At 43.3% G+C, this 26,287-nt stretch overlaps 2 protein-coding genes across 2 annotated transcripts; both read left to right on the top strand.

The window, feature by feature from the left end:
• The first annotated feature begins 2,145 nt into the window (after positions 1-2,145).
• LOC147328609 (uncharacterized) lies at positions 2,146-4,443 on the top strand. The gene is made up of 5 exons (XM_086297720.1): positions 2,146-2,215; positions 2,508-2,569; positions 2,657-2,772; positions 3,033-3,065; positions 3,394-4,443. Exons 3-5 carry the CDS (start codon positions 2,657-2,659, stop codon positions 4,145-4,147), a joined length of 903 nt encoding a protein of 300 aa, XP_086153846.1. The 5' UTR covers positions 2,146-2,215; positions 2,508-2,569; the 3' UTR covers positions 4,148-4,443.
• An 8,784-nt stretch (positions 4,444-13,227) lies between these two features.
• Positions 13,228-24,963, top strand: LOC147328608 (uncharacterized). Its single transcript, XM_086297107.1, has 3 exons — positions 13,228-13,481; positions 23,633-23,668; positions 23,989-24,963. Exons 1-3 carry the CDS (start codon positions 13,366-13,368, stop codon positions 24,719-24,721), a joined length of 885 nt encoding a protein of 294 aa, XP_086153233.1. The 5' UTR covers positions 13,228-13,365; the 3' UTR covers positions 24,722-24,963.
• Positions 24,964-26,287: the final 1,324 nt, after the last annotated feature.

Genomic DNA, 26,287 nt, shown 5'->3' with positions numbered 1-26,287 from the left:
CTGCTGTGTTGTATTTGCATCTATTTGAAAGAGTGCAAACACAAAACATGATTTTATTTTATATGCTGGATTATGCAGGAAATAGGTTTAAATGTTAAACACATTTCTTCAAGTCAAAGACTGTTGCATATAATATAATTGTTGCCTAATGCAATGTGCAGTAAGTTAAAAGATTAAAGCTAATAAAACAATTTTAAAAAGAGATTTTTTCATTTGATTACATTTCATTTGATGATTAAGCAGAAAAAATAGAATGGGGCTGAAAGGTCTGTTGCTTCATTACATATTCAGGTTGTGTATCATATTTAAAAAAAAATACAAAGTAATGAAGCAACTAGTTACTTTTGAAAATAAGTAATCAGTAAAGTAATTGGATTGCTTTCTTGGAGAAGTAATCAGTAATTAGTAACTATTTACTATTTTTAAGTAACTTGACCAACACTGAGTGTTACACACTTACTCGTTAGTGTTACTCGTGTGCTGTCGCTCATTGTCACCTGGAAACAGGAAGATGATAAACTATGTGTTGTGTTAGTGTTGGTGAGTTTCTTTAGTGCACTTCTTAAGTTTTTCAAGGTAACACTTCAGACTTCTGCTTTTGAGGTGAACTGTTGTTTCTGCTTTATGGTCAAATGTCTACGGTCATTACTCGCGTCACAATGATGAGTTTAATAATTTAAGTTTTACTAGTTTGTTGAAAATGTGAGCAAGATTTAGAACAACTGAGTTTACACACTGCAGGGACATTTCCAATAGACCAAGTTCAACAAAGGACAGACCTGAGTGGATTTTTACTGAGTGGTACTGGTTTGGGGTAAATGTTACATGTTGTAGGATTTTCATAACATTAAAGCTCTCAGACTCACTACCCGTGTAGTTTATGTGGTGTAGAATTACACCATGTTTTCACCACACAGTAAAGATGTGAGGTGTGGACTTTCAGCTTTATTCAAAAATACTACATTACCTGTTTAGGACAGTCCCCTCTATTTGAGAGGTTCAAAAGTATCTGACAAGCAGTTTCAAGGGTGGGTGAGGCCTGTTCTAATTATTCTATCATTTGATAATAATCATCATCATAATAGGGTGCCTTTCTAAAACCCAAGGTCACCTTACAAAGAGGAAAAAAATATTATTACTTAAAATATTATTATTATCATTATCATTAAGGGTACATCTGTCACCATCTTACAGTGCTATGATTGCAGCCATTCCCCCAACTCTCTGTGTGACTGGTACTCATGGCCATTGATCAGTGGTCATGACAATTTGCATATTAATGATCATAACCTGACCTCCCAGCCATTGTTCCATCACTGGGCTGGTTCCAGTCAAATGTGCTGTTTATAAGGTTGGAAACCTGCAGTCAGCTGAGACTGAAGAAGTCACCTGGATGAGCGACGAAACGTTTCTCCCACTGAACAGAATCAACTTTTGGGTTATGTGTAGGCAGTCAGGATTTTTACTGTGTCACCAGCTGCACACAAATGACTCTTTATTGGATGCTTTTGTCATCATCAAGACTCAAACGTTTTTCACTCCATAACGATGATTATTCTGACCCTGTTTTGGTCTTTAGGATGGCCTGGTTTATAAGATTGAGTCTGTAACAGCATCATGACAGTTTTATGAAAAAGTAATACATAAGCTTGTGCCCCAGTCACAATTTGTTGTTTTTCTTTATTTCAAGATGCATGATGACCAGAAGAACTAGTCATCCACCAAGCAGAAGTCTTCATCTTTATCTGGTAATGACTAAGAAGGTTACAGCTCGCACAACTGAGAATGTCGCAACAGATTTATGATCACAACGTCTTTGCTCATCTGCTTCCTGCTTGTTTTCAGAAACCTCTGCTTTCATTTGAGACAAATAACCGAGAGCAGGGTGACTGTTGGGGTGAGAGTGTTAAAGTGTGTTAAGCTTTAAAGCTGTGCTGCTTTGAGTGACATGAGGCTGTCAGCAGTGCAGCTCCCACTGCTAAAAGTTATCCTGAAACACAAGTCTCTGTATGTGTGTGGGTGTGGGTGTGTCTTCCTCCCACACCCATGGCTTAAAGACATGTTCAAATAAGGGCATGAAGCCATTCAGAGGGTTTGGCCATCATCAGCCTGCCCTCTATAAAGGTGTCTTCTCCTTGTAGCTGCATCCACTGCAGCAGCATCTCGTCCTGAACAGAGCCTCCAGCATCCCTCAGACCTTTCTCCACCACTGCAGGTAACAAAGGTTTAAACTGGCACAATATTGATTGCAACTTAGAATAAACCACAGAGAGAATGATTTTTTTTTTCATCATCTCAAAGTGATGAGTAAATTTAACAACAGTAAACATAGAAAACAGGCAGACAGTTTTTTTTTTCAGAGTCATTCTAGAGTAAAACAAAAGTTCAGTGAAAATCTGCACTGAAAAAATGTTCAGACTAAGACCAAACTCATGTCTGTGAAACTGAGCCTAAAACTCTCATTTAGTCCTGACATCCTGCAGACTGTGAAATGTTTTTTGTTACAGACACTTGAATTTTTAGACAAACACCTCCTGAAAGAGAGGAGCTGATAAGCTGGTGAAATACGGTGAGTTTTGGAGAATAGTCTGCAGATATTTGGACACTGTTATATATTCACTCATCTAATTTTTCCATCCTTGTTAAACCCACTCAGATGGCTGCTCCTTACTGGGTTTCTGTAGCCGTCCTTGTTTTGATGACTGTTAGAAACTGTGAGACTGTTATTGACCAAAACCAGCTCGCACCAATTGTTCAAGAAATTCTAAAGGAGTGAGTGAACTTTCTGTGAAATTCAGAAGAAAAACTGATGATGATGACGTTACAGCAGCTGTTTTTAACAAACAAACTGAGCATACAGAGTAACATGTGACAAATATGCTATTAAAAGTGTATCACACTGGACTCTAACACAGATCAGCCCCTCTGTCCTTTCACAAACTCTCAGGGAAACAAACCAACATTGTTGTGGTTTCATGTAAATCTTTCCAAGTGAAATCAACATCAGAACCTGTGTGTGTGTCTTTTGGCAGGTACACACCTAGCTACGGTGCAAACAACAACAGGTCAGTAACAAAGGTCACTTTAATCTGCAGCACAGTACTTACAGTGTGCTTTATAGTAACGTGGCAGAAACAGAGATCATTAGAGCTACATGTAGAAGCAGAGACTGAAAGAACAAATGCAGCATTACATACTCACTGTTATTTGTAACTGGATGTTTAAGTTGTTCTCAATTTCAGGGCTTAAAAAAATCCAAAAAAAGAAATAGACTGGTTTCCTCAGCAAAATGAGACTGAACTCACTTTGGCTGGTTTAATACTCTGGATACTTTAATCTGCACGTTATAAAGAAAATGTTTTACAGGTGAATATTCTCTGTTTACTTCGACAGACAGTTTCCCATGTTCAGTGTGGCCGTGAGCGTCCCACGCAATGAGGGCAAGTTTGATATGAACAAAGTCACTGATGATGATGGTGAAGCTGTGAAGACGAAGATTCTAAACTGTGACGTATACATAGGTAACAGAGTGGTGGCAGCCACAGTGCTGAGATGGCCTAATGTTCAATATCAGTGTCCTAATGGACGTGTACAGTGGAAGAATGTCTTGGATGCAAGATGCCGTGGAAAGATAAACACATGGGCTGATATTAAAAAATTTAATTGTGAAAATGAAATCCTGTTTGCTCAGGCTGCTCATGCTGAGTCCCGAACCCTGGACTATTTCAAAGAAAACGACAAAATTAGGAAAAACTCCAAAGATGATCTGATGGTTTTCTACGTCCGTGACTCCCCATGTGATGACACATGTACCAACCCAGGGAATACTCGGAATATTCTCAGTAAAATACCAGCGATAAGGAACTGGAAGAATTATGTTGTTGTGTTTTCAGATGTATTTAGACCTGATGATAATAATAATAATCGTGTGAATGAACTGCGTGGATCACTTGAGAGGCTTGGGTACGCAATCGCAGAAGAAGGGACAAAGGAGGAAGATAAAAAGTCAAATGGTCTAAAGCATATATTCCGATGCTACAGGCAGCAAAATATGAATGACATGAAGTGTCTTATCTGCAATACCAATGGTGCTGTTGCAGATAAATGTATTAAAACTGCTTGGCAACAAAGGGGAGAAAGAGAATAAGACCAAGCGGAAGAGTAACATGCAGAGAGGAGTGATGAGAGAAAATCATCAGAATTAACCAGAGAGGGAAAAAGAAAAACAGAAAATGTAACCCGTGCTTTGCATCGTTTTCCTGCATCCGTGTTTAACTTTTAAATGTGTGTGTTCGTCACAGCAAGATTAACATGTGCTCCTGAAATCACAGCTGCATCGTGCACTCTGGTCATTCTGGTCCACGATACTGTCGGCGCCTCTGATTGTGTGAACTGAAACACAAACAGTGTGTGTAGAGTGTAATCCATTTATAGCCTCTGATACTGTCTCTGATTAAAGCTTAATAAGCTGCATCAAAACATGTCACAGCTTTGTGGTGGATTTTTGTGTGATATGTATAACTATGTAACTATATACACTATATATCTATGTGAACTGAACATATATATTTTAACTTTCATGTAGAGTCTTAAGCGCAAGACATTTTGCTTCACCGAGGTTTATTAGGGTGGCACAGTAACAGGGCAGTTGATGCTGTTGAGAGTTCACCTGAATAACTCACTCTCCAGCTCCGGTAACTAACCTCCCCTAATACTCACTCAACGTCTTTCATGCAGCACAACCAAAACAGTAACATTGTAACAGAGATCCTGAACACATCACAATAAAATATCATACGATATAATCACACACACACACACACACACTTTGAACCACACTGAAGTGTTTTTATATATGAGAAAGCATGTAACCTATGTAGTTATAAGATTATATGTTATAAGATTGTGCCACTTGCTGTATAAGATTAAATAATTAGGATTAATGTGTGATGTTTGACCGTGTCATGACCTCTTGTGATAAGCCAGAGCAGGGGGTAGTCAGAGTCCTGACTGGCCTCTGGCCAAGACCTTGGCCGCTACCTGACCCCTGCAGCTGTGTTTGGATGGGTGGGAAAGTTACCCAGCAGCAGGGGGCGGGGATACTGGTCCTTATATATTAGGGGACCAGAGGACACCCCCAGCTCTTTTTTCCCCTCTGCTGTTGCTCTCTGTCCATCTCTGTGTTGCTCTGCTGTCTGTGCTTAAGGCTGTACACCCCGGGGTTTTGCTTTGCTTGCTGTCTGCTTTGTAATTCTCTTGCTAAATGTCTGTATGTATTTTTCCTGCTGTTCATATGACTCAGTGTAAAGATGCTGCAGGTTTCCTATTCACGGGTCACTCCACAGAAACTCTGTCATACAAACTGTCGGCTCCCAGATTTGAAAGCCAACATGGTAACCTCCTCCAGCCAGCGGTGTGGAGATCCAGCCAATTACAATCAAATCACTCAAAAAGATCCTGTGGAAACAGCAGAGTTATTGAAACAGAATAAACAGAATCACATGAACACTGAAACATTACAACACACAGCAAAGCAAGCTGAGCAAAGCCCGGGTGTAGAGCCTTAAACACAGAGAGAAAAGAGCCATGATGTCACCTCCGTCCCTCCATAACCCCTCCTGCAGCTGATGGGTAACTTTCCCCTTGTCATCCAGCTAAAAACAACAGGTGCAGGTCAGGGGTCGGGCCAGGCGCCATCTTCAGGTGGGCCAGCTTTGCTGTGTCACAGTCGGCCATAATGTGATTAAAGTTACACATCGGTCCTAATTATTAAACCTCGCTACAAGCAGTGCACACCAACAGATGGCATAAACCGATGATATATGTGTGAATAATACTTAACATGGTGATTCCAATCAAGGGTGTAGATTTGGTTTTGGCATTGGTGGGGACGGATGATTCAACCACTGAACCCTGCCCCGTTTCTTTATTTCCCCTTTTCGTCTTTGCTTCTTGATAAAAAAAAAAAAAAAAAAAGGAGAAATATACTTGCCTACATATGCTATTCTACCTGCTTTTAAACCATTTAAAATCACAATTCATAGTTTTATATGTGAATTATATAATGTTAAATTACTATTAAACAAATGACTGACTAAATAATTTTAGGCTTTAGTTTACTTCAGCCGTATTCCATATAACTCAGGTATCATACAAAAATAAAAACAGCTTCAAATACAGTCATGACAATAAAAGAATATGACTTTAAGGACTTAACAACATTACTTCAGTTATAATACAGTGGGGCAAAAAAGTATTTAGTCAGCCACTGATTGTGCAAGTTCCCCCACCTAAAATGATGACAGAGGTCAGTAATTTGCACCAGAGGTACACTTCAACTGTGAGAGACAGAATGTGAAAAAAAAATCCATGAATCCACATGGTAGGATTTGTAAAGAATTTATTCGTAAATCAGGGTGGAAAATAAGTATTTGGTCAATAACAAAAATACAACTCAATACTTTGTAACATAACCTTTGTTGGCAATAACAGAGGTCAAACGTTTACTATAGGTCTTTACCAGGTTTGCACACACAGTAGCTGGTATTTTGGCCCATTCCTCCATGCAGATCTTCTCGAGAGCAGTGATGTTTTGGGGCTGTCGCCGAGCAACACGGACTTTCAACTCCCGCCACAGATTTTCTATGGGGTTGAGGTCTGGAGACTGGCTAGGCCACTCCAGGACTTTCAAATGCTTCTTATGGAGCCACTCCTTTGTTGCCCGGGCGGTGTGTTTTGGATCATTGTCATGTTGGAAGACCCAGCCTCGTTTCATCTTCAAAGTTCTTACTGATGGAAGGAGGTTTTGGCTCAAAATCTCACGATACATGGCCCCATTCATTCTGTCCTTAACACGGATCAGTCGTCCTGTCCCCTTGGCAGAAAAACAGCCCCATAGCATGATGTTTCCACCCCCATGCTTCACAGTAGGTATGGTGTTCTTGGGATGCAACTCAGTATTCTTCGTCCTCCAAACACGACGAGTTGAGTTTATACCAAAAAGTTCTACTTTGGTTTCATCTGACCACATGACATTCTCCCAATCCTCTGCTGTATCATCCATGTGCTCTCTGGCAAACTTCAGACGGGCCTGGACATGCACTGGCTTCAGCAGCGGAACACGTCTGGCACTGTGGGATTTGATTCCCTGCCGTTGTAGTGTGTTACTGATGGTGACCTTTGTTACTTTGGTCCCAGCTCTCTGCAGGTCATTCACCAGGTCCCCCCGTGTGGTTCTGGGATCTTTGCTCACCGTTCTCATGATCATTTTGACCCCACGGGATGAGATCTTGCGTGGAGCCCCAGATCGAGGGAGATTATCAGTGGTCTTGTATGTCTTCCATTTTCTGATGATTGCTCCCACAGTTGATTTTTTCACACCAAGCTGCTTGCCTATTGTAGATTCACTCTTCCCAGTCTGGTGCAGGTCTACAATACTTTTCCTGGTGTCCTTCCAAAGCTCTTTGGTCTTGGCCATGGCGGAGTTTGGAGTCTGACTGTTTGAGGCTGTGGACAGGTGTCTTTTATACAGATGATGAGTTCAAACAGGTGCCATTCATACAGGTAACGAGTGGGGGACAGAAAAGCGTCTTACAGAAGACGTTACAGGTCTGTGAGAGCCAGAGATTTTCCATGTTTGAGGTGACCAAATACTTATTTTCCACCCTGATTTACGGATAAATTCTTTACAAATCCTACCATGTGGATTCATGGATTTTTTTTTCACATTCTGTCTCTCACAGTTGAAGTGTACCTCTGGTGCAAATTACTGACCTCTGCTCGCCAGGTTCGAGCTGAGGCAGGTCCAGAGCTACGCAGCTACGCAGTGGACGTGACGTTTGATCCAGACACAGCAAATCCTTACCTCGTCCTGTCTGATGATGGGAAACAAGTTCACGATAGTGACGTGAGGCAGAAGCTTCCAGACAACCCAGAGAGATTTTCTTACTGCATCAATGTTTTAGGAGAGCAGAGTTTCTCTTAAGGCAGATTTTACTTTGAGGTTCAGGTTAAAGGAAAGACCGAGTGGACTGTGGGAGTGGCCACGGAGTCGACCAACAGGAAGGCTCAAATCACACTGAGTCCTGGGGACGGTTTCTGGACTGTGAGGCTGAGAGATGGATACGAGTACAACCACAGGTTGATTTTTGGTAACACCAGCAGTAACCAAAAGTTACCGTTGGTGTTAAATCTGGTGCTAACAGATAACTAACAGTTTATGGGTTTGAAGCTTGCAGCATAACTGCACAGGATGACGTTATGTACAGTTGAGATCTTTAACTCATCTGGATCATAAAGAAATCATTTCCTTTTTATTTATTTATTTATTTATTTATTAATCCTAACTCTGAAAGCATGTAGTTTTGTGTATATGGATACAATTATACTTATCAGAACTATTTGAAGTCAAACTGAACTACCTATAATTTCCTAGTTGTGCCACTAGAGGGCGTCATTGTTGAAGCTTAAACTAAAGTTCTAGTTCAGCCTGGAAAAAACTCAGCAGATAATCCAGTAAACATCATGTATTTGAATCTTTGTCTGCTACAACAGATAAACAAACATTATGACGATGAACTGTTTCACAGCTGGATTTTATTTTTCTTTGTACAAACCGCTCGGCCGGAGCTGTTTAAAGCTAAGAAGTAGTCCCACCCACAAAGCAGGGTAAAGTATTTTTGGATGTTTTGTGATGTAAATAATTTAATCATGTGTTTTCTTAGGCAGACTGTTATCATGTAACTTGGCCAATCAGCAGTGGACTTCCAGAGACACTTGCTGTTGACCTTGATCATGTGACCTTAATCCGCATGCACAGAATTCATCCTGCTCAGCCGGAAGTCAGGAAAGTCGGACATCTTGTCAGCAGAAAAGCGTCAGCTAGCCGCTAAGCTAATGGCTACAGTAGAGAGAGGACTCGTGCTGGCAGCATTAGTGTGTGAAGTGTAGGGATGGGTATTGATAAGATTTTCACGATTCCGATTCCATTTTCGATTCTATTTAATGATTCGATTCTTTATCGATTCTTTTTTAAAAAGGAGAACACTAAGGTCGTTTAGCTTAGAACTTTGTTTTATATCTTCTCTTTGAACAAGATAGAAATTTAGGAGTAACATGGCCTTACAAACCCAGCAGTGAGATCTTAAGAGATCCAGCCTACGGCTCTTTAATGGGGCGTCACAGGGTCCCCAGGAAAAAAAATGTAAATGTAAAATAATAGAATAAATATTCTTCTGTAGCAATAACAAAGTTTAACATAAATTATTCTGTAGCAATTACACAAGAATATCCAGCAATGTCCCCGCCTACAATTAAACACATTCACTTACTGAAAATCATCTGCTGTGGCAAACGGATGCAAACCTTTGACCACAAACTGAGTCTCTGCTCGGTGACGTTCGTCTATCCTGGCCTGAAAGGAGACGCTACCGGTAGACTGCAGCGAGAGCTGCCAGCATCTGAGCCAGACTCTGTCTCATCATGGTCACTAAATGCACAGTAATGGCAGGTTTGTAATAAGGCAGATCACGCTAACATAATATGCACTGTTAGTTGATTATTTACCTGCCGCATTAACGGGAGAGGACGTGCAAACGTTACCGCTGCTGCTGGGTTGAAATTCACAAGTCCGGAGCGGAATTAAAAACACGACATTCATTTAAGGTCATCGCGTGTTTTGTGAGCAAATGCTTTTGCATATTCGTAGTGTTTCCTCCCTTAAATGAAATATCTACTTTGCAAGTACTGCAAGTTGTCCTGTTGTCATCCGTTCTCGTAAAGTATAACCAAACTTTTGAGCATTTGAGCCGCCATGTTTCCTGCCAGGTAAATGACGCTCCACAACGTGGTGACGTCGTTCGAGGCGACTGGAATCGATAAGGGAATCGTTTGCAAAAATGGCAAACACTTCCAAGGAATTGAAACAGTGGGAACCGGTTCTCAACAAGAACCTGGTTTCGATACCCATCCCTAATGGTGACCCTCTTGGCGTGGCTGGTGTTGTCGAAGAGGCTGACCAGGCCTCCTGGTCTTGCTGGCCTCCTGCAGAGCCATGATGGTGGAGCACTGGAAGTGCTGGTCGGTCTTGAAGTCCTGAGTAATCTCTTACACCAGGCCCATTAGGAGCAGTTTGCATATGAGCAGCTTGGAGGATTTCTGCTAACAGCAGACCTCTCAGAGAACCACGGGCCAGGGCCTGTAGCAGTGAGGCTTCTGGTCGCTGCTTCAGAGGTGCTTTGCCTCCAGTGGCTTTGCAGTCATCCTTTCTTTATGTCTGCTGTCAATAGGAGAATATGGAGGAAGAAGAGTGCATGCACTGTGTGCAGGAGCAGCTGTGATGCTGTGGCTCCTGATTGGTGAGGAGACCCCACCATCTCAGCGTGCACTGCTCATGTATAGCAAGTCACTAGTGCCATATATCGACACATGTCCATCCCGTCCAGTGAACAAATCAGCACTATTTGCTTAACATACTTGTTAAGTGATTCGTTCGACTGCAGTTCCGCGTGGGTCGTGTCCACCGGGGCTAGCCAGAAACGCTGCCCGTGGCAAGGATCATACGGATCATACGCACAACAACGAGGGGCTCAACAAGCTGCTGGGTGGAGTCACCGTCACTCAGGGTGGAGTGTAGCCCAACAAACAGACAGTGCTGCTGCTCAAGAAGACCAACAAGTCTGTGAAGATCCAGGAAGCACAGCAGCAACAGAAGTCCAGCTGCAAACAAACACAAAGACTCTTTTAAGAACTGCACACTGTTCTGTCTCAGCAAACATCGTTACCAGTCTAAACTTATTCATCATTCCTTTTTGTTTTTTCATTTTATACTGTTTTCCAAATAATCCCAAATAGGTAGAAGAAATTAAAAATACATCCCGAAGGTTAAACTGTCACTGAAACTACTTTCAGCAGTAACTGAATGTCTAATAGTGTCATTTAATGATTTATTCATTACTTATTTTGGCGGAGTGTGCCAGGCTCCCGGGATCTATATGCCAGTAAAAGTGCTGTAAAACAGAAAATACAGTTAAAAGAAAACTTCCTTTTTGCTTCTGTGGTTTGGTCCTGGTGTGTGTTTCTCTGTGGCTGTGGATTTTCCACTTTGTTTTTCAACGTTGCAGGTTTGCTGCAGTGTCCTCGATGCACCTCCTCACAGTTCTTACATTTCCCCTGACATTCTCAAACACAGTCTCCCTCAATGATAAACTCTGTCAGAGAACGTTTTTGGGACGTTTTGGAAAATCAAAAATCTGGTGTCGACTGCTCCATTCTGGATGTGCAAAGCTTGCTCAGTCTCATCATCCAGATTCAAACTGTAACAGGCTAACAGCAGCAAACTCAGCACAGCTTTATCTCTGACATCACTGAGTGAGTCTTTAGACGGGTCGGTCTCTCTTTAATGTCAGCTGATGTCATCTCTCATAAACAGCTTGTCTAAACATTTAGAAGCTGCGTTTACACATGTAGTGTTACACACTTACTCGTTAGTGTTACTCATCTGTAGTCGCTGAGAAACTGGGAAGATTTGCTAAACTATATGTGTATATATATCAGTTTTACTATGTAAACTGAGTCGGAGCTTTTTAAGACACCTGGAAAAAAAAACATGTTTAATTACCTCATATTAATCAATATATGTAATTATCAATTACTAAGTAATAGTGTATAGCTTTAGTGCAGTTCTTAAGTTTTTAAAAGTAACACTTCAATTTCAAACTACTTCTGAAAAAATCTGTTGTTTCTGCCTTATGGTCAAATATCTATAGTCAATATGTGAGTCACGATGATGAGTTAAAATTTTTGTGGCAGCTGCAAAATAAACCAGCTTCAAATACCATAATTCTGGTAGTTTGTTGGAAATATAAAGAGGATTTAGAACAACTGAGTTTACACACAAAACGTCCCCCATGCAGGACTGAGTACCATTTTGGGCACATTACTCTTTCTGATATATTTTTTTAGCATTTTCCACCTTTGGATGGTGTAGAACAGAGACTGCACAGGAAACCAGGGACAGAGTGGGGCTGATTTGACAAGACACCACCTCATACATGAAACAGAAAATGCCGTCTGATCTGGACTTTAGGCCTCGGTTGGTGACCTCAGGAACACAGCTGCTTTCCCATCGTGCCGTTGCTTAGATTTGTACAGTGGCTTTAACTAGTTTACTGTTTTCATTGGGTTTTTTTAACTTGTTCTTTTGTAGAAGTTGTTCCCGTTTGCTTAATTATAGAGGCACCGGCTCACATTATACTCAGCTTTTTACTTCTCTCACTTGTTTTGTTTGTGACTGCGCTCACTACCTGTGTAGTTTATGTGGTGTAGTTTTACAACATGTTTTCACACACAATAAAGATGTGATGTGTAGACTTCAATTTAGACTTTAATTCAAGGAGATTATAGAAAATACTAAGACTTGCATTTTAGGTTAACTTGTCATTTTAGATGAACTTATTACTTTAATATTATAAGCAGACAATCTTCATATCAAATGCAAGATACAGACGCAAAGAATAGCTACTAGTGACTACTCTCTACTCAAATGTATGGTAGTGGGCCTATGGCAATGATAAAATGTAATTTTTCTTGCTACATTCTCTTCCCACAAATATCCTCAGTCACACAGCATGAGGGTGCAATGGATGGTTTCATGAAGATTAAACGCTGTCACTAGAGCTAAATCCAGGTAAACACCTCTGTCAATATTTACTGATATAGATTGAAGCAGCTCTTCCTCCTCTTACACCCATGGCTTAAAGACATGTTCAAATAAGGGCATGAAGCCATTCAGAGGGTTTGGCCATCATCAGCCTGCCCTCTATAAAGGTGTCTTCTCCTTGTAGCTGCATCCACTGCAGCAGCATCTCGTCCTGAACAGAGCCTCCAGCATCCCTCAGACCTTTCTCCACCACTGCAGGTAACAAAGGTTTAAACTGGCACAATATTGATTGCAACTTAGAGTAAACCACACAGAATATTTTTCACTACGTTGAAGTGATGAGTAAATTTGTCTCTCTTTAAAGACAGATAAAGTAGAAAACAGGCAGACAGATTTTTTTTCAGTGTCATTCCAGGAGAAAATAAAAGTTCAGTGAAAATCTGCACTGAAAAAATGTTCAGACTAAGACCAAACTCATGTCTGTGAAACTGAGCCTAAAACTCTCATTTAGTCCTGACATCCTGCAGACTGTGAAATATTTTTTGTTTTTTGTTACAGACACTTGAATTTTTAGACAAACATCTCCTGAAAGAGCAGAGCTGTTAATCTGGTTAATTATGGTGAGTTTTGGAGAATAGTCTGCAGATATTTGGACACTGTTATATATTCACTCATCTAATTTTTCCATCCTTGTTAAACCCACTCAGATGGCTGCTCCTTACTGGGTTTCTGTAGCCGTCCTTGTTTTGATGACCGTTACAAACGGTGAGACTGTTATTGACCCACACCAGCTCGCACCAATTGTACAAGACATTCTGAACAGGTGAGTGAACGTTCTGTGAAATACAGAAGAAAATCTGAACATGATGATGATGATGATGTTTACAGCAGCTGTTTTTAACAAACAAACTGTAGCAAGGTGTGAAAATGAATACAGAGTAACATGTGGCTAATATGCTATTAAAAGCTGTATCACACTGTGTTGAGCAGTGCAGTGTCAACTCAAAGGGAAAATATTGTTTACTTCTCTGGAAACACATCCATACACAATACATCCTGTTAGAAAGTCCTCCTGTCCGGTCATGCGTTACCTGTGTAACCCCTGGTCAGCTTCTCTTTCCAGCGCTGTGTGAATAAAACTCTCTGGACTCGAAGTGGGTAGAGCTCAGGCGTGATTTATTCCCCTTTTTGCGGGTCTCTGCAATAACATGGGACATGAATAACCATGGGTTTCAGCAACAGGATTCCGCCCAAACACAGCGAAAGCTTCATTGCTACTAACTATAGGCTTATGATCGTATAGTGGAACTCTTAGTTTTCCCAAATAAATAAAAACAAATATTGATTGAAAAATAAAATGGCAACAATACTTATCACGGAAAATAAAATAGAAACATTACTGCGTTGTGGTTTAGATAACAAAAGAAAAATTAATTCACTTAAATGCACATTCATGTAAATATAAATAAACCAAAGCCAAAATTCCCTTTTACGTACAATAGTAAATGGAACAATGCTGCCATCTACTGGGCAAACTTAATAAGCAATATGTCTTAAACAGAATTAGCCTGCAGCTCAACCATATACATGTTTCAATGTACCTGCAATAACATGGGACATGAATAACCATGGGTTTCAGCAACAGGATTCCGCCCAAACTATTGAGAGAAGTTTCAAAATTATTAGACATGACAGCCTCCTCTAGCTGTTAGCCACTAGCTCCACGTGTCCATTTTTCCTACCGTCTAATCTATTAACTGCAAAACACGGTCATAAACCTGAAATCTACTCAAATACTGCCGTATGGGCAGTTCATGCAATTAGTGCACTGTCATATTAGCTTCAATGAGGATTTTCAAATATGTTTTAAACTCATGCTCTGTGAGAGCGGACGGAGAGGAACTTACCACAGCGAAAGCTTCATTGCTACTAACGATAGGCTTAGGGGGTAGCCCGTTTACCAGTAGCAGACTTCCGCTGCGGATTTTCAAAATAAAAGTTCCAAAATAAACCCATGGTTGCGATCCCAAGTTTAACAGGAATTTAACAACAACAAAACCATATCCATTCTTTTACATCGTTATATACACCCCCCTTAAATTCTGTTAAACTCCAAACCAGTTCAAGGGAGTATCAAGGGCCAGAAACAAAAGAACTATGAACAGCAGGTGCTTCGGGGTAAAATCGATACACTAATATTAATCATTGTCGATACAGAATCCTTTTATATAAAAGTGTCGAGACATTGGGTGGTACCAAGCCCAATACCTTCAACAGACTAGAGAAGATGCCATCTACACCTCCTTAACATCACATATAAGAGCACCCGAAATAATACTCCAAATCACATCCTGGACCACACAAAAAATAAGTCGAAAGATACATGAAACCAAGTCAATTCCCTTAGAGCTAAAACATACCAGTCAGAAATGCAAAAACTGACCCTGAAACAGAAGAAGTTTCCTCAACCTTCTGCGCTGCCATCTCACAAATCAGTCTCTTGGGAGGCCTAACACTTCTCCCATACCTAGTGATAGCTAACCCATCCATGCCCGCCTGAATACTCTGAGGCTGTGTGCAAATAGCAAGATCTAAGTCAACATCAGCCATGGGAACTACAGGAGCCACGGCAACAGGTTCAGAGCCTTGACGGAGAGCAGCATCACTGCTCACGGGAGCAGGCAAGGGGAATTCACTAATGGAGTTTTCAAACACTTCAGCATTAACTTCAGGGGGTGGGTCCTCCGCTGCGATAGAGCCACTGCTGGGGTCCACATCGCAGAGGGAACCTTCAACTTCCACCGGCTCATCATTAGCGAGACCCTGTATCTCTGGCGTTTTCAGCAGCCAGTCCAGTGTCCTGTCATGATGATCCATCTGTGTTGACCTCACAGACCCTTGGTCATCTCCACTGTTCGGGTTCCCTCCGTCCAAGTCAGCACGGGAGGCCAGACTCCCTTCCACACCTAAGCCCAGGAAGTTAACAGGGAGAAGGAGGTTCCTGTGTACAACTCTTTCCTTGCCTGTGTGGCTCTCTCTTATCCTGTACACATTGATCCCAGACCTAACTGACACAACATCATAAGGCGTGGGATCCCACTTGTCGGCTAACTTTCTTTTTCCCCTTTCACCACGATTGGCCAACAACACTCTATCACCTACAGCCAGAGGTGAGCCTTTGACTTTGCGGTTGTAGAGTCTGGCATGGCGCGCTTGCTCGTGAAAAGCGTGGTTCTGGGCAATCTGTGAGGCATCAAACAGGTCTTTCCGCAACCGTGAGACAAACTCATGGTGGCTGATCACATCATCATTTTGCAGCACATGTTGGAACATCATGTCAACAGGGAGGCGTGGGACTCGCCCAAACATGACATAAAAGGGGGCCAAACCAGTCGTCTCATGCACTGTGCAATTGTAGCAGAACGTGAGAGTGCGTAACATCTGAGGCCACCTAGCCTTGGCTGTAGAAGGGAGAGTCCTCAGCATATTCCCAAGTGTCCTGTTGAACCGTTCAGTGACCCCATTGCCCATAGGATGATATGGCGTAGTATGCGATTTCTGCACACCTGCCATCTCTAAGAGGTCAAATTCAAATTCAAATTCAAATTCAAATTTTATTTGTCACACACACACAACCATACACAGTATGACATGGGGGTGAAATGCTTGTAGCTGTACAATGCCCGACCATTAATTAATTAACCATTAGGTCCTTCAACAGTCTGCTCTCAAAGTTTGATCCCTGATCCGAATGAATCCTCTTGGGAAAGCCATAAACACAAAAGAAATCATCCCACAACCTGCGTGCGACATGTTTTGCGGACTGGTTTCGGCAGGGGAAGGCATGTGCCATCTTGGAGAAATGATCGGTTACGACCAGGACATCCACTTTCTTATTATCGCTGAGCTCAGCAGTCCAAAAGTCTATGCACACTAGCTCCATCGGCTCTGACGTCTGGATGTTCTCTAGTGGTGCACAGGCATGAGGTTCAGGTGTTTTTCCAACCACACATCTCTCACACTGTTGAACATGGTTGGTTATGTCTCTCTCCATCCCGACCCAGAAAAACCTCTCACGGGCGAGGGAAAGTGTTCGTGCCTGGCCCTGATGGCCTGCATTATCATGAAGGCTGAGGAGGACTTGAACCTTCAGGCTATCAGGAACAACAAACTGAAAAATCTTCTTACTCAAGCGGTGATGCCTTATCACCCTGTACAGGATGCCGTTCTGTACTTTAAGCTTCTTCCACTGCCTGAGAAGTCCACCAACACCACCTGGTTCTGAAGCTGCTTCTCGCCTCGTAGCCTTCCTTTTTCTTCGCACATAGAAAAGGACTCTGTTTATTGCCTGATCTTGTTGCTGAAGGCTCGAGAGCTGGCTTTGGGGAAGAGGAACGACCGGGTCCACCTCAGGGAGCTGTGATAAAGGTGGGTTGACATTGGTCAAACCATGGTCACACTGCGCACTCAGCACAGCTGACACCTCATCAGCATCGATCGAACCCCTCTCGCTCTGAAGGTCGCACTCAGAAACAGAGTCTGGTGAGTCTGGCTCTGTGTCTTGAACAATGTGGCAATTGTTAGTCAGCCGAAAAGCATCCTGCACAGTACCTCTCACAACCCCGTTGACCTCATCTAGCAACATAAGGTTCTTTCAGCAAACGATGACCAATACATGACTCGACAAATGGTTCACGGCTCAAAGCATCAGCAACTGTATTTCTAACCCCTGGCACATACTTTAGATCAAAATCATATGCCGCAAGCTTCGCCACCCATCTCTGCTCACAAGCATCTAAACGTGGCTTTGTCAAGATGTAGGACAAGGGGTTATTGTCTGTCCAAGCCGTGAAGTGCCTTCCTTTCAGCCAGTGGCTGAACTTGTCACACACGGCCCATTTAAGCGCCAAGAACTCTAGTCTGTGCGCTGGGTAGTTCATCTGAGACCGTGACAATGTCTTGCTGGCAAAGGCAACAGGTCGAGCCACTGTCTCGCCAGGAGAAACCTGTGAGAGTACTGCCCCGATGCCATCAAAGGAGGCATCAACCGCCAGGATGAAAGGCTCACTAAAGTTGGGATGAGCCAGGGTGACAACATTAGCTAGTTCCATCTTGAGCGTTTGAAATGATGTGCGACATGCTGATGTCCAGTCACTTGGTGTCAGAGATGGTTTGGCAGAGGGTTGCTTCCTGAGCTTCTTTCCTTTCCTCCCATGGGGAATTGCCTGTCGTCCCGAAAGTAACCTGAACAAGGGCTTGGCCTTCGCAGAACAATCAGGGATGAAATGTTGGTAATAGAGGATCATTCCTAAGAAGGACCGGATCTTCTTCTGGGAGGGAGTCACACCATCGCTCTCCATAAGCTGTTCTTCCCTGATGTTGGTAATGGTGTTAACCTTGTCCGGATCAGTTCTCACACCATCCGCACAAATGACATGTCCAAGAAATCTAACTGACCTCTTAAGAAGATGGCATTTCTTAGGGGCCAGCTTAAGGTTGTGACTCCTCAACCGAGAGAAGACCATCTCAAGACGCTGAAGGGCAGTTGCCTCGTCAGGCGCAAACACCATCAAGTCGTCCAAGTAACAAAGCAAGCTGCTGAAATTCTCGTCACCAAAGATCGACATCATCATTCTCATGAATGTCGCCGGACTGTTCGACAGACCCTGAGGCATCCGGTTGTACTCATGGAGACCAAAGGGCGAGGAGAATGCTGTGTATTTCTTGTGAGGCTCGTAGAGAGGCACATTGTAAAATCCAGAGGTCAAATCCATTGTTGAAAAGAGAACATTTCCACTGAGAGCAGCCAGGGCGTCGGCTTGGTGTGGCAGCGGGTGCGCGTCTTTAACAGTCTTTGCATTGAGCCATCTGAAATCAGTGCAAATGCGCAGGCTGCCATCCTTCTTCCACACCAAGACCAGCGGCGATGCATACTCACTGTTCGACTTCCGGATTATGTCCCTTTCTTCCATCTCATTCAGAGCAGTTCTTAGCTTCTCATACTGACTCGGCGGTACTCTGCGATAAGGCAAACGAAAAGGCTTCTCATCCACAAGGTGTATTTTGTGGACAAAATCGGTAGCTTCTCCACAGTCCATTCTATCCTTAGAAAAGATAGACTCATACTTTTCCACAAGCTGCAGAAGCTGATCTTTCCATCTGTCAGACACCTCACAACTGTCTAAGTCCAAGTCTTGTAGTCCTAGTCTGTGCAAGAGTTCCTTCCTTTGTTCAACAGACCTTATGGGAACAGAACCCTGTTCAAAAGAGTGGCTGTTAGACATGATCTTTTCAGGGGGAGACAGCTCTTCAACTGCGACACAGGAGTAGACATCAGCGATTTTACAGTTCTTCCTCAGAATCACACGCTTGTTGCTGGGGTTAATCACCTTGAGAGGAACCCATTTGTCACCCCACAATGATGAGACGGAGCGGCCAACCAGGAAGTCTCTGGGTCTACATCGTGACTGTGTAGGCTCAACAATAACAGTGCAGCCTGCTGATAGAGGTGAAGAGGGAGGTAATTTACCCCACACAAGGTGTTCCTGAAGGGGTTCCAGCGTAACACGCTGTCTCAACTTCACTGTGCCAATCTTATCAGGCACCGCCCCTCCTCGCCAACGCTCAACATTGGAAAGCATGGATAAAAACTGTCTACAGTCATCATTGGTGACATCACCTGAAATAGATACAAGCCTCCAATACTCATCCGTATTCTTCATTACATGAATCAACGACTTAATAGCGTTACTGCCAACAATCATGTCGTCACTTTGGCCTGGAATAACCAGCGTGGGGATGAGCAGCTTGAAACCATAAAGAGTCACTTCCAAATCACAAACTGCTTTAGGTTGGAACTGGTGACCCCCAGCACCAACAACAACAATGTCATTAGCTGGTTCGAGCTTCAGATCAGGGCAGGACTGTAAAAGCCGCGTAGCAGTAGCCTCACTAATAGAGCACGACATAGAGCCACTGTCGATCATGGCTCTCAGTGAAACTCCGCCCACAGTCCCCACAGTCGTATAAAACAAACTGTCAGATTTCTTAATTCTTTGCGTCATTTGGAAGACAACTGTCGTACCAGGTGGCGAAGTGGAGCACAGAGATTCATACATGGATCCCAGGTCATCGCTGTCGCAAGTGGGAGAGTCACTCAGATGATCCACACTTTCCTCCCTCAAATGTGGATCAACTAGTTTTCCGACCGTCAAGGGGCAGAAGACGACGAGGATCCAGGACAGGCACGCCTGGTGTGGTCAGGTGAGTGGCACAGAAAACAGAGTTTGTGATCTCGGCAGTGCATGAAAGCTGTGTGAGACATATCATGACAGACGGAGCAGGGCTTATCATGTAGGCCCTCAATCCTGGAACGTCTGGAGTTAGGCCGCGTGGTCAAACCAGGCTGAAAGGATCTTTGCAGAAGAACCTTCTCAAGCATGCCTATGAGCCGCTCCAAAGTAGCTGAATCTGTCGACTGTGGCTGAATGTGCTTCTCTGTTGGCTGGACAGGCAACGCTGTTGATATCTGCTGCGCATTCACTGCAACTCTCTCGGCCGTCGTGCTGCTTGAGTTCAACGTTCCTCCAGAGTGGGACTCACACAGGATTTCCTGGACCTCATTGGCTGTCCATTTATCAATTGTCTTTGATCTAAAGATCATGGCAAGCTCAGGGGAGGGACAGTTTTTGATGAACATTCGGGTGACCTCAGTGCTGGGGCTACCCAATGCCTGTCCTCGTTCCTTCAGGCGCTCAACAGCAAGATCAACAGCACGGTGCAGCCTAAGCCAATAATCGAATGCACTTTCGCCTTTCTCTGGGAGAGTGGTGTAGAAGTCTGCCAGTGGAAGAGGTGAGCACTGAGCAGAGTCAAAGTGTCTCCTCAGGATTCCAAAAATAGCCTCAGGATCACGTGTGACATCTACGACACTGTTTCTAATGCCAACCTGGACCACATCCTTAGCCTTGCCTCTCAAATGAACAAGAATCTCCTCAGCCTGTTCTTCGGGTCTCAGACTCCCCAGCTTTATAAAGGCTCTCATCAGATCCTCCCACTCTCTCACAGAAATGAGATCAGAACCATCCCCTCTGAAGCATGGTGGGTCCTTAAGCTTCCTGTGGGACACAAACTGCACCGGCGCAGCATCAACAGCAGATGTAGATGACACAGCATGGAAAGGTGTGGCCGTAGGTGCAGGTAAGGGGGTACTAGCAGACGGGCTGAGCTGGGTTAAGATACTCTGCGCTACTCTCTGACCAACCAGTTGGATCACATCCCCCATCTGACTCACAATCTCCGTGGCAATAGTATCTGGGTTAGGAGAAGGTGAACTGTTGTTCTGAGACGTGTGTGACACATGGCTAGGGGGAGGGACAACAACCCCTTCACTGGACTGGGGCCCTGGGATCCCCTGACTATCCCCCCTAACAAAACCACGCCCACTAACAGGAGTGTCATAACGCAAACGCAAAGGGGAACATAACAACCCCCTACCCCTACCAACAACATTAGGAGTACTCGATCCCTCCTTTGTGATGTCCATCACAACAACTAGAATAAAACAAAAATGCTATATATGCTCCTTTTTTTTTTTTTTTTAAATGTGTCAGAAAGAACAACAATGAATCACAAACGTGCAGCGCTGAAACTGGCCCACGTTGCTGAGAGGAGTCCACCGTCCAAACACTCGATTGACGGCTCACGGCACCAATGTAACCCCTGGTCAGCTTCTCTTTCCAGCGCTGTGTGAATAAAACTCTCTGGACTCGAAGTGGGTAGAGCTCAGGCGTGATTTATTCCCCTTTTTGCGGGTCTCTGCAATAACATGGGACATGAATAACCATGGGTTTCAGCAACAGGATTCCGCCCAAACACAGCGAAAGCTTCATTGCTACTAACTATAGGCTTATGATCGTATAGTGGAACTCTTAGTTTTCCCAAATAAATAAAACAAATATTGATTGAAAAATAAAATGGCAACAATACTTATCACGGAAAATAAAATAGAAACATTACTGCGTTGTGGTTTAGATAACAAAAGAAAAATTAATTCACTTAAATGCACATTCATGTAAATATAAATAAACCAAAGCCAAAATTCCCTTTTACATACAATAGTAAATGGAACAATGCTGCCATCTACTGGGCAAACTTAATAAGCAATATGTCTTAAACAGAATTAGCCTGCAGCTCAACCATATACATGTTTCAAAGTACCTGCAATAACATGGGACATGAATAACCATGGGTTTCAGCAACAGGATTCCGCCCAAACTATTGAGAGAAGTTTCAAAATTATTAGACACGACAGCCTGTAGCTCAGGTGGCAGAGCAGGTCAGCCACTAATCAGAAGGTCGGTGGTTCGATCCCAGGCTGCACCCTGGCTGCATGCCAAATATCCTTGGGCAAGATACTAACCCCGTGTTTGCCTACTGGTGGTGGTCAGAGGGCCCGGTGGCGCCTGTGTCCGGCAGCCTCGCCTCTGTCAGTGCGCCCCAGGGCAGCTGTGGCTACTATGTAGCTGCCATCACCAGTGTGTGAATGTGTGTGTGAATGGGTGGATGACTGAATGTAGTGTAAAGCGCTTTGGGGTCCTATGGACTAGAAAAGCGCTATACAAATGCAGGCCATTTACCATTTACCATCTAGCTGTTAGCCACTAGCTCCACGTGTCCATTTTTCCTACCGTCTAATCTATTAACTGCAAAACACGGTCATAAACCTGAAATCTACTCAAATACTGCCGTATGGGCAGTTCATGCAGTTAGTGCACTGTCATATTAGCTTCAATGAGGATTTTCAAATATGTTTTAAACTCATGCTCTGTGAGAGCGGACGGAGAGGAACTTACCACAGCGAAAGCTTCATTGCTACTAACGATAGGCTTAGGGGGTAGCCCGTTTACCAGTAGCAGACTTCCGCTGCGGATTTTCAAAATAAAAGTTCCAAAATAAACCCATGGTTGCGATCCCAAGTTTAACAGGAATTTAACAACAACAAAACCATATCCATTCTTTTACATCGTTACACCTGCATGGGAGGAGCGTCATCCCAGCAGTTGACGATAGAAACTATCAGTTGAGAGCGTAGTCGGAGAGTAACGCTGCTGCAGACAAGTTATGGATGCATAATCAGTGAAAGAGATGTTTATTTTATTTCTTATTTGCACTAATTTCAGAAGCACATCCCTACACACCAGCTAGAGTGTGTGTTCAGTGTGTGCCAGTTATAAATAAAGTTCTTTAATACTGTGACATCGTTCCTTGTCTCTGACCGGGCCTTATTACCAGGGAACAGTGCAGAATCACGTTTCAGAGAGATCCTGTTATGGGATGTTACAGCATCTCTCACGTTAAATAATAAAGAGAACACCAAACAAGATTAAGCATGAGCAGAAACAGATACCATGAAAGGATTATCATAACAACATTACAGGATGGCATAAACAGAATTATAGCCAATTTAGCTTAAATCTCTCATTTGTGGGTCAACATCACCCTCTAGTGGACACAATTGCTCACTCAAATGCTGCTATGGTTACGGGTGCACACTCTGATTGGCTGATGGATTGTTTCTACCGTCATGCTCCTTCCGTGCAGGTAACGCCTGACCGGGCAGGGGGACTTCTTAACACATCCTTTCTTTCAAGGCTACCATTCCTGTGACCGCTCGCTTACTTGATCAGTGGTGTGATGTCACAGCATACGTTCATTCACAGTGGAACTGTGCCCCCTTGTGGTGACGACTAACATACTGCGTCCCAGTTAAACAACAACAACAATAATGCACTCCAACACGTTTCAAAACCTGAGTACACAAATCGAATATCTCATCACACTGGACTCTAACACAGATCAGCCTCTGTTTAACTCTGTCCAAACTCTCAGGGAAACAAACCAACACTGTTGTGGTTTCATGTAAATCTTTCCAAGTGAAATCAACATCAAAACTGTGTTTGTGTCTTTTGGCAGGTACACACCTAGCTACAAAGGTGCAAACAACAACAGGTCAGTAACAAAGGTCACTTTAATCTGCAGCACAGTACTTACAGTGTTCTTTATAGTAACGTGGCAGAAACAGAGATCATTAGAGCTACATGTAGAAGCAGAGACTGAAAGAACAAATGCAGCATTACATACTCACTGTTATTCATAACTGGATGTTTAAGTTGTTCTCAATTTCAGGGCTTAAAAAAATCCAAAAAAAGAAATAGACTGGTTTCCTCAGCAAAATGAGACTGAACTCACTTTGGCTGGTTTAACACTCTTGAATCTGCACATTAGAAAGAAAATGTTTTACAGGTGAATATTCTCTGTTTACTTGACAGACAGTTTCCCATGTTCAGTGTGGCCGTGAGCGTCCCACGCAATAAAGACAAGTTTGATATGAACAAAGTCACTGATGATGATGGTGAAGCTGTGAGGACGAAGATTCTAAACTGTGACGTATACATAGGTAACAGAGTGGTGGCAGCCACAGTGCTGAGATGGCCCAATGTTCGATATCAGTGTCCTAATGCTCCTGTACAGTGGCCTGATGTTTTGAAAGGATGCCGTGGAAAGATAAACACATGGGCTGATATTAAAAAATTTAATTGTGAAAATGAAATCCTGTTTGCTCAGGCTGCTCATGCTGAGTCCCGAACCCTGGACTATTTCAAAGAAAACGACAAAATTAGGAAAAACTCCAAAGATGATCTGATGGTTTTCTACGTCCGTGACTCCCCATGTGGTGAAACATGTACCGACCCAGGGAATACTCGGAATATTCTCAGTAAAATACCAGCGATAACGAACTGGAAGAATTATGTTGTTGTGTTTTCAGATGTATTTAGACCTGATAATAATAATAATAATCCTAATCGTGTGAATGAACTGCGTGGATCACTTGAGAGGCTTGGGTACGCAATCGCAGAAGAAGGGACAAAGGAGGAAGGTAAAAAGTCAAATGGTCTAAAGCATATATTCCGATGCTACAGGCAGCAAAATATGGATGAAATGAAGTGTCTTATCTGCAATACCAATGGTGCTGTTGCACTTAAATGTATTTCAAATGTTTAGCAACCAAGGGGAGAAAGAGAATAAGACCAAGAAGAAGAGTAACATGCAGAGAGGAAGATCCATCCATGTCTAACTTTTAAATGTGTGTGTTCGTCACAGCAAGATTAACATGTGCTCCTGAAATCACAGCTGCATCGTGCACTCTGGTCATTCTGGTCCACGATACTGTCGGCGCCTCTGATTGTGTGAACTGAAACACAAACAGTGTGTGGAGCGAGTGTAATCCATTTATAGCCTCTGATACTGTCTCTGATTAAAGCTTAATAAGCTGCATTAAAACATGTCACAGCTTGGATCTGGTCTGTCCTTCTTTCAAAGCTCGATGTTGTATTTTCTGTTTCTATGATTGAATATGAAGTTTGAGGTAAAGATGCTGCAGGTTTCCTATTCATGGGTCACTCCACAGAAACTCTGTCATACAAACTGTCAGGTCCCAAATTTGAAAGCCAACACGATAACCTCCTCCAGCCAGCGGTGTGGAGATCCAGCTTTTTAGATCCAATTACAATCAAATCACTCAAAAAGATCCTATGGAAACAGCAGAGTTATTGAAACAGAATAAACAGAATCACATGAACACTGAAACATTACAACACACAGCAAAGCAAGCTGAGAAAAGCCCGAGTGTAGAGCCCCGATGTCACCTCTGACCCTCCATAACTCCTGCAGCTGCTGATGGGTAACTTCCCCTCGTCATCCAGACAAAAACAACAGATGCAGGTCAGGGGTCGGGCCGGGCACCATCTTCAGGTGGGCCAGCTTTGCTTTGTCACAGTCGGCCATAACATGAAGTTACACATCAGTCCTAATTATTAAATCTCACTACAAGCAGTGCAAATCAACAGGTGGCATAAACTTATCATATACATGTGAATAATACTTGACCAAAGTTTATGGGTCATGACACAAACCATTTGATAGCTGTTCCCAGGACTGCGCTCTTCTGGACAGAGATCTCCGATGTTTTTCCCGGGATCTGCTGGAGCCACTCGCCTAGCTTGGGAGTCACCGCACCTAGTGCTCCGATTACCACGGGGACCACCTTTACCTTCACCCTCCACATCCTCTCGAGCTCTTCTCTGAGCCCTTGGTATTTCTCCAGCTTCTCGTGTTCCTTCTTCCTGATATTGCTGTCATTGGGAACCGCTACATCGATCACTACGGCCGTCTTCTTCTGTTTGTCTACCACCACTATGTCCGGTTGGTTAGCCACCACCATTTTGTCCGTCTGTATCTGGAAGTCCCACAGGATCTTAGCTCGGTCATTCTCCACCACCCTTGGGGGCATCTCCCATTTTGACCTCGGGACTTCCAGGTTATACTCGGCACAGATGTTCCTGTACACTATGCCGGCCACTTGGTTATGGCGTTCCATGTATGCCTTGCCTGCTAGCATCTTGCACCCTGCTGTTATGTGCTGGATTGTCTCTGGGGCATCTTTACACAGCCTGCACCTGGGGTCTTGCCTGGTGTGATAGACCCCAGCCTCTATGGATCTTGTGCTCAGAGCTTGTTCTTGTGCTGCCATGATGGTTCCTCGTCTTCCTCCTCTTTCTTGGACTTATG

The sequence above is a fragment of the Aulonocara sp. 'chitande type north' Nkhata Bay genome, linkage group LG6 (genome assembly GCF_057382095.1).
Source record: "Aulonocara sp. 'chitande type north' Nkhata Bay isolate Kocher_YH1m ecotype deep benthic linkage group LG6, A_spYH_male_GT1.1, whole genome shotgun sequence".
In the NCBI taxonomy this organism is placed as follows: Eukaryota; Metazoa; Chordata; class Actinopteri; order Cichliformes; family Cichlidae; genus Aulonocara; species Aulonocara sp. 'chitande type north' Nkhata Bay.
The sequence above is the reverse complement of the archived record's forward strand: the minus strand, read 5'-3'. Positions and strand labels throughout refer to the sequence as shown.